General features: G+C 36.6%; 1 protein-coding gene across 3 annotated transcripts in view; it reads left to right on the forward strand.

Moving 5' to 3' along the window:
• Window positions 1-5,473, forward strand: part of LOC121328307 (sodium- and chloride-dependent taurine transporter-like) — a 30,049-nt gene extending 24,576 nt beyond the window's left edge. For all 3 annotated transcript variants that reach the window (XM_041272919.1, XM_041272920.1, XM_041272918.1), the window contains 2 exons: window positions 1,000-1,170; window positions 1,912-5,473. In XM_041272919.1, coding sequence (XP_041128853.1) covers window positions 1,000-1,170; window positions 1,912-2,061 — 321 coding nt within the window. In that variant the 3' untranslated portion in view covers window positions 2,062-5,473. The remainder of the gene's footprint in view (window positions 1-999; window positions 1,171-1,911) is intronic.
• Window positions 5,474-8,397: the final 2,924 nt, after the last annotated feature.

The raw sequence follows: 8,397 nt of genomic DNA on the forward strand, positions 1-8,397 counted from the left end.
ATTCTAGAAAGTTATAGTTATCTCTGTTTCAACTCAGTTTCGGGTATTTATTCAAACAAAGTGCTTTTGTGTAAATATGAGTTTAACATTTGAATAATGCAGACAGAAACCACTTGGTTCCTGCGTCTTAACTGGTATAGACTTTTTCACTGCTGATCCAGGCATCTCATTCAAAGGCAGAGACTTGATCTCAATTGTCACTGGTGGTGCCCAGTTGAGTGGGTGTCACCACTATAGAATTACAGACATTGCTGAAATATGTGTGCATTTGTATCTATTGCCTCATTTCCTCATGTGACAGAGGAGGAGTCACGTGTCAAACTGTAGGACAAACACCAGTCCGTTCAATACAGGAGATGGCTCAACATGAGCACATTTCTTTTGGCAGATCAGTAAGATGACACTAATCATTGAAGTCCAGGTCCTTGGTCAGTAACTGCTGTGTATATAGATTGGTCTATAGAGGTTCAATATAGTAATATATAATATTTGTTTCTAATTTAATACAATCTGACACCTGTTTACCCTTTTAAAATATTCAGTTGTTTTAACCCTTGTCACTTATCATTCAAGCTACAGCACAAAACTGACTTTTGCATTAAAGTCTTTCTTATTTTGACATGCGATACAGGCTGTGTTTGCTCAACTAGAATGTATCAGTGATGCGTTTCATTTGGAAGTGGTGCATCGTGAGCTGTTGCCAGATGAAGAAAGTATCTGTTTCTAATGTCGTTTCAACATGCCCAATTTTCGATCTGAAATCAATTCCTGCTAAATATAGCACTCCATGAAATCAATTCCTGCTAAATATAGCACTCCAATGTAGTGACATGATCTGAGATAAAGATGATATACTGCCAAGTTAGTAGGGGCAGTGAACAGCATCTTTAAATTGAAAGGGTGATTTTTAATGGACACAGGGAAAACAGACCCATGTTTTTTGTTTTGGTTTGGTTTGGTTTTTTTGCCATTATTTTCCTGCGTTTTTATTCCAAACAGGGTTGCTTTATCTTCTCCTTGGCCAAATACACGCCATTGAGGTACAACAAAGTCTACGAGTATCCAGAGTGGTCAATTGGGCTGGGTTGGTTCCTGGCTCTTTCGTCCATGATCTGTATCCCGATGGTCGTTGTCATCAAGATCATTCAGTCTGATGGACCTCTCATTGAGGTAAGCTTTCTCATGAGTTTTGTCTTTATTTCTCTAAAGTGGTATAACACTAGTCCCTCTGCCCAGGAGGTGGATGTAAGGGACTTGCAGTTTGGGCCTCCTAATTTATTATTATTATTATTATTATTTTTTTTTTGGTAAAGCACATGGTTGACTTCAAATCTGTGTGTAGAAGGTGATTTTAAATTGTGGGTGCAGAATAAAGTAGTTTGAGTGTGCATATGGACAGTATTTAGATGGACATTGGAAACTGCACCGAAGATGCAGTGTCTAAGAGCTCGTGGGCTTAATTTGTGTTCTGTAGTGCATGGTTTCAAAGTTGCTTGCAAGAAACGTCTTGGGTTTACACTTGTTTAAATTAAGTACTTTGCAAAGCAGGTACTTTTAGCAGTAAATTGTCACTTTTAAAAAAAAAAAAAAAATCAGTTTACATCGGGTACATTTGCATTAGTACCAGTACTGTAGTGATGCACATTTCACATGCATGAAATAAGCACAGCACTTCATAGTATTATGTTTATATATAAAAAGTACAGTGTATGAAAAAAGTACTTGATGAATAGCAACGCAGCCTAGTGTGTGCTTTCCGTCTGGTCATTCCGTCGATGGATTTGATTGAATGCAAGATAAATTCCAAATTTTAATAATTCAAAAACGTATTTAATGCTAGATGTCTCAACAGCTGTTGAATAAGGATGACATCCTAAAGTGTCCACGTTTTTGTTCCTTTCCCATTCCCAGCGTATTAAAGCTGTTGCTGCTCCAGCCAGAGGAGCGAGCTCGCGGCCTGCTGACTACCATCCCAAGAGTAAGGAGAGCGAGATCCTGGATCCCAACGGGAACAACAGTCTGATAAAGCCCACCCATACCATTGTAGAAACCATGATGTGAGTGCTCTCTGTGAGAGGAATAAAGATCTGCTTTTCATGTTATATTTGCTAACTGTAGGACCAGGTTTATATTGCTATGTATCTGCACAATGATTTCCTTTCTTTTCTACAGGGGAAATTACATATCGTTTCTGTTGTGTTTTACTATTTTTTTTTTTTTTTTTTTTTGCTGTAGTTGGAAGCTGATCTCATAATATGAGGCAGTATTTTCAAATAGGCCATTTTAAAGGCCTGTTTTTTTACCTCCTTTTCTGTAGATAGTGGAATGAAAATGGCCAGGGTAGGGGGACGGCCATTTCCAGTATATGAACTAAAGTGTATTGTGTTTGAAAGTGACATTACAATCTGTGTGTTTTAAGAACGTAAACCTCTTGAATCATCATGTTTTTATGTTAAAGTGGTAGTATCCTATAATGCAAGATTATTTTTGTTGTTTTTATTGTTTTGTAAAATACAACTTCCTGTCACCTAAGCCAGCAACACAATCAACCAAGCATATCATTGGGAGAGAAACAAGTTGTAAAATCCAGGACACTCAAGTAAGATCACTGTGCAACAGGCACATCAAAGCAAGTGCCGACTAGTAGACCCTTTGGGCTAAGCATACTCCTGACCCCAGTGCATTCAGATTTGCACTCTTTGATTTGTGTTGAGTGCTCTACTGGCTATGAGGACAGCCACCTGACAACATAACACCCATAGCACTTAACCTCAAGCCAGCTCTTTAAACACCACTTAACAACGTGCCCTTCATAAACAAAAAGGCACTACGTTCCACAAACATCATTTATATTAACAATGAAGCATCATGATCTGTTAAGAATACCTGCAATTACAACTTCTAGTCTAAGCACACTGCTGGCATATATGTATAAAAATTTAAAAATACATTTCTTTCTGCAACATTGCCAAGCTTTAACATCAACTTGTGTTCACAAACCCCCTAAAAACAAACCATTTTCTTATATATATATATATATATATATATATATATATATATATATATGAATGTAAATAGAAAATGTAAGTCCCTGAGAAGTCAGTTTCTAAATGTGGTGTTTTTGTTTGTTATTAGAAATACTAATCAAGGATGCACTAATTGGCATAACTCCATATTATGTTTTCATTTTAACAAATATAAAAGTTTGTTTTTACACTGAGGCAGAGGTTGTAGCTTTTACCATACTCCTTTATTTTCAAATAGTTTTACGTTGATTGTTTTATATACAAACTGGTTATTTGATTTTAAAACTTGTATATATGTGTTTTTTAAAAATCACATTTGTCTTTTTGTAAAAAAAGCTTTTCAGTCAAGATAAAGTTATTGGATACAATAATGTTAATTGGCTTAAATGTTACTTTTATTGTGCAATACTTTGATAGAAAAACAGCTTTTGTAATGATCAGTAGAACAATGGCTATGTCAATGTTAAGGTAATATTGTACACTTTTTTATTTTTACAAGAATAAGTATTGTTGAAGAGTACGAGACTTTAATATTGTCAAAGAAACCTGCAAATTCACATAAACCAGATCCGAAAAAAAAAAAAAAAACATTTCCATAGTAATAACAAAGCACGAAATATCATCAGAAATGCATCCAGCAAAATTAATTAACTACTGAAGATACCATTATTCATTTTAAAACGGTCATTTTTTAAAATAAATTTTGGACACAAAACTTGAGCAAGGTGCACATAAGCTTTCTCCTTGCATTAAACCACTGCATGGGCTGGATAAGATTATCAAACTCAACTTCATGCAGATTTAATCAAGGATGGTTTTGTTAACTGCTTTTGTGCAGCTTATTTGCTCAGTTTCTTAACAGAGTTACAATAGAATTAGGCAACTCAGACTACATGTGTAGGTCTGAGGACTGGCAATGGCCCAGAAATCCAAATACTCTAGTCTCCAAGCCCTGTGTCCTTTATTACTTGACAACAAAGTGCTGGCGTAAGCCAGTGGGTATTTGAGTATTGCTGTAAATGCATATCCAACACAATACATTGTGTGTGATCTGAAATTAGATGTGAAACTGTAAAAAGAAAAATCCACGAAGTTGGATGTTGACACTACTTTTTGTTAGCCCTTCCACCACCACCACTACTATCAAGTAAAATATCACTTGTTTTCAAAGTAATTTTTCAAAAGATGTGATGTTTTTAATAACTGAAGTGTGTGCACATAATTGATTTGTTTTTGCAGTTTCACATTTAACATGGTCACATGATGTGATTACTGTGAATGTGTTTTGGTATTTACCCAGGATGTCTTTCAAGTGCTTTGCTCAGACACGATTGATAGAGCACGTGTCTGTTCTTGGAAACAAATGCTCTCGGAGCAATGGGTTAAAATAGTAAGTGATGACATGAAGCAAGGTTAAAGGAAACAGCCCTCATCAATCTATATGTAAACCAATCAAAAATGTTAAGCTACTGAAACGATCAGACACTTGTGGCCAATGTCAATATTTGCAATTTGATTGTAAAATCAAGCTATACTGATTGAACCATAATGGTTATTCTTTTGGTTTGTATCTGTTTATTAAATGAAGTGAAAAGGGAGATTGCAGTGTCTTTCAGATGGAGAAAACTGTACCCGAGCACTTAATCTGAAATTCCACAGAAAGCTCTCTTCAAAACAGAGACCAAAAATGACTGTAATTACACAGTCTCTGCTCTGAGAAGTCAGGGCCATTGGGAATTTTTTTTTTTTTTTAATCCAATTATGACACCCTTTGCAGGTGGTGGTGGTTGTTGTTTTTTTTTTTTAGATTTTATTGAGGGTCAATATAGCACATATTGTAAGGAAAACCAACAATTTGCTGTACAGTTTAACAGCTTTTTACAGAGCTCCTTTATACAATGTGGTCAATTTTCTTGCAGCTTGGTTTTGGTTTGGTTAAGGTTTCAGTCAGGTTTTGGTCCAAGAGGATCATTTAAATAAATATATATATATATATATATATATATATATATATATATATATATATATATATATATATATATAAATGTTACTAACTATGCTAGTGGTTTGCATAATTTATCACTCAATTGAATACCAGACGTCATTTTGGCTTAAACTGATCAATAGCAAACAAGACTTGCAGTTTTGTCAGTGAAAGATAATTGTAATGTAATTGTAGTGTTGAGTCATAATTTAGGCTGGAGTGATGCTGACCTGACAAGATGTTCCGACTACCCATTTCCTGTACTGTAATACCAAACTTAAATCTGTGGCAATATTTCATATAACTGTTTTACACTTCATAGCTTGTGCATTTTATTTAACAGTTTTTGCATTTTTAGAGAAAACACATATTTTGGTAATATATTTCTTTGCTTTGATAGAAGACATTTGTAATTTGACAACTTTGTGAGGGGGATAATAAAAAAAAAAAAAAAAAACATACTGAAAACTGTTCTGTGGTCCTGGGTTTGTTTTTGTGTCTTTTACTTGTGTGCATACTAAAACTATCTAATTGATGAAACTGTAATGCACCAAATCTCAAATCCCCTTTTATACCTGGAGAAAGTCCTGTACCATTGCCTTCAAGATTTGTCTTTCCACAACCACTTTCATTTTCAATCTAGGTTTCCAAAAACCCTTGTGTGAATTCGGTGAATTCAGTATGTTTAGAGATTCTTGTGAGCATTGTTTGCTTTTCAGGCATCGCTTCAGGGGCATGAATGTTGAACAGCAGTCTTCATGGTGAGTGGGGGTTCGCTTGAAGAAGTTGACACATGGTGTAAATCAACACCACTAAACCTGGACCATATTTTCTAGTTCAGTACAGTACAAGTTTGAGTGTTTGGAGACACAGTGGGAGTTTAAACAACACTGACCACTTAACAGGCAGAGTACCCGCAATTTCATCCTGTTTAATCCCTCATTTTCAAAACTACCTATGAGGCTTGGCTTTGAATCCATTTCAAGTCACACAGGAAACTAAGTTGATAATCACAGTTTATCCCTAGACCCACATCACAAAATGTATTTGTTTCATGCAGCAGCTGAGTCAGCTGGCTGACTATCTCTTGTTGATAGAGTTCAAACCCCATGCTTGGGGTATGTGTTTTCCTTTCATTTTCAGACTCAATTTTCCAAAATGGGACAAGGCATAAAAACAATATAACGAGTTTGATCTCCTATCCACCTCTTCATATTGTTTTTTTTTTTTTTTTTTTTTTTTTTTTTTTTTATGGTTAAGACCTTGCTGACATCTTGTCCCATTTTGCCCCACATGGGGCCAAATGTCACAGTGAGCTAATTCGCTAGTATAATGTACTGTTCTCCTTGGAAGACGGTTCAAATCTAGGTGATACCTTTTTTTTCAAAGAATTGAATAAATTTTTATATAGACAATGATAAGAGGGTTTTCTAGGAAAGTCTGATGGCACAGTGGACTAATTTGCAAGTATGGTGTACTGTTTTCATTGGAGGATTGGGTTCAGATCTAATGTCTCCTTTATTTTCAAAAACTTAGTTCATGTACCTTATAGTAAATGAAAAAGTAAGCTCTTCCATGGGAGATAGATGGCATAGCGGGTTAATTCACTAGTATGTTGTGCTGATCTCCTTAGATATCTGGGTTTGAATCCAGTCAATTCATGCCTTTATTTTCAAAACATTGGTTAATTGACCTTCTCATGAGTGTGAAACACAACTTGCCTGTGGAAGATGGTGGCACAATGGAATAATCCCATGGCCTTCTCTCCCTGAAGATGGTGATTCAAATCCAGCTGCCAGAGGTGAGTTTCTGAGGTAAGTAACAATGTTGAATGTGTTTCCACAGAGGGAGGAGAGGGAAAAGACCTGCCCTGTAGAGGGGAGAGGGGGGGGGGGGGGGTCTGGTCCCTCTGGAAGGGATGAGAGTGGAAGGTGGGGTGTTGTGCCCTGAGGGAAGATGACAAAGATTCTTGTTATTATTTACCAACAAAACACACCACTAAAAAAGATTCATTCCTTATAATGTCAAGAATCTTTACCAAAAGGTTTGCCACCTTCCACTCTCCTTCCTTCCAGGGGGGGAGATTGTGTGTGTCTCTGTAGTATAATGGCTTATATTCTTAATGACTGCTTGGATGTTGCTCTATCCTAAAAAACTAATACATTAAAATAAAAATCAGATCTACTTAAGGAAAAAACTGATGAAAACTGAAAAAAGTGTGCCCTCTCCCCCTTCCTTTGCTCACTCAGGGCAGGTGGGGTGTCCTCAGCTCACTGCACACCAGCAACTCCTGTGGTCTGACTGGGCGCCTGCAGGCTTGCTGTAAGCTGCCCAGGGCTGCATTGTCCTCCGCCACTGTAACTCCGAAGTGGCTGCATGGTTAGTCTGCGGTGTGTAAAGAAGCAGTTGGCTGACAGCACATGCTTCAGAGGACAGCATGTGTTCGTCTTTGCCGCTCCCACGTCAGCACAGGGGTGGTAGCAGTGAGCTGAGCTGAGCTGAGCTGAGCCTTAAAAAATATATAATTGGACACTACTAAATTGGGGAGAAAATAATAATTGGCAACGACTAAATAAATAAATAAATAGTCATATTTCATTTTAGCAGCAGCAAATACTCCTGATCTCAACCCAAGGGTCTCAAGCCTTAGGGGGGCTGCCACTGTCTTCCTAGCTGTTATCCCCATCAGTGTGATGTAGGCCTTTCACAGCCATGTTACCTGTTCGCATTTCCAATATCAAAAAGAAAAATATTTATCCCAAACCAACGATTTCTATTTCAAGAACACACAGTACAGTTTTCAATTGGACCATTCACTACTGGTGTGTAAAACAATTAAGCGCTATATTGTGCAAAACAAAACGGACAACTTCATCATGAAAACTAAAGAACACTGAACACTGACCGATAAGAAGACAAATATTCCACAAAGATCAATTTTAACAACAAGGAGCACTGTGTGCTGAAAACTCAAAAACATGAAAAGGCAGCATTTGAAGATAGACAGTGTCTGCAGCATATGATGTCCAATACTAATTCCCAGCACCATAGTATTCCAATAGATTTAAGAAACTTGACTGCCAAAACTGACAAACTCCAAATGCTTAAAAAAATACAATCTCAAAGTTTTACTCTTTACAGGGAAGGCACAATTAGTTGAAATGTTTGTCTAGTTCATTACGTTTCGCAAATAAATGAATAAATCAAATACATCTTTGCCTAATTGGCAGTCTAAGCAAAATGGATAGCACTGCCTTTAAACTAAATTAAATTTTGAAGTACAAGGCATCCCTGTTAGCATTGAAATCCCAGCAAAGAAAAAAGTGTCATTTTGTTCCAATACTTCTGTTACAATTAAATCGCTTTAGACAAGTATATCTTTTTTAT

The sequence above is a fragment of the Polyodon spathula genome, chromosome 16 (genome assembly GCF_017654505.1).
Source record: "Polyodon spathula isolate WHYD16114869_AA chromosome 16, ASM1765450v1, whole genome shotgun sequence".
In the NCBI taxonomy this organism is placed as follows: domain Eukaryota; kingdom Metazoa; phylum Chordata; class Actinopteri; order Acipenseriformes; family Polyodontidae; genus Polyodon; species Polyodon spathula.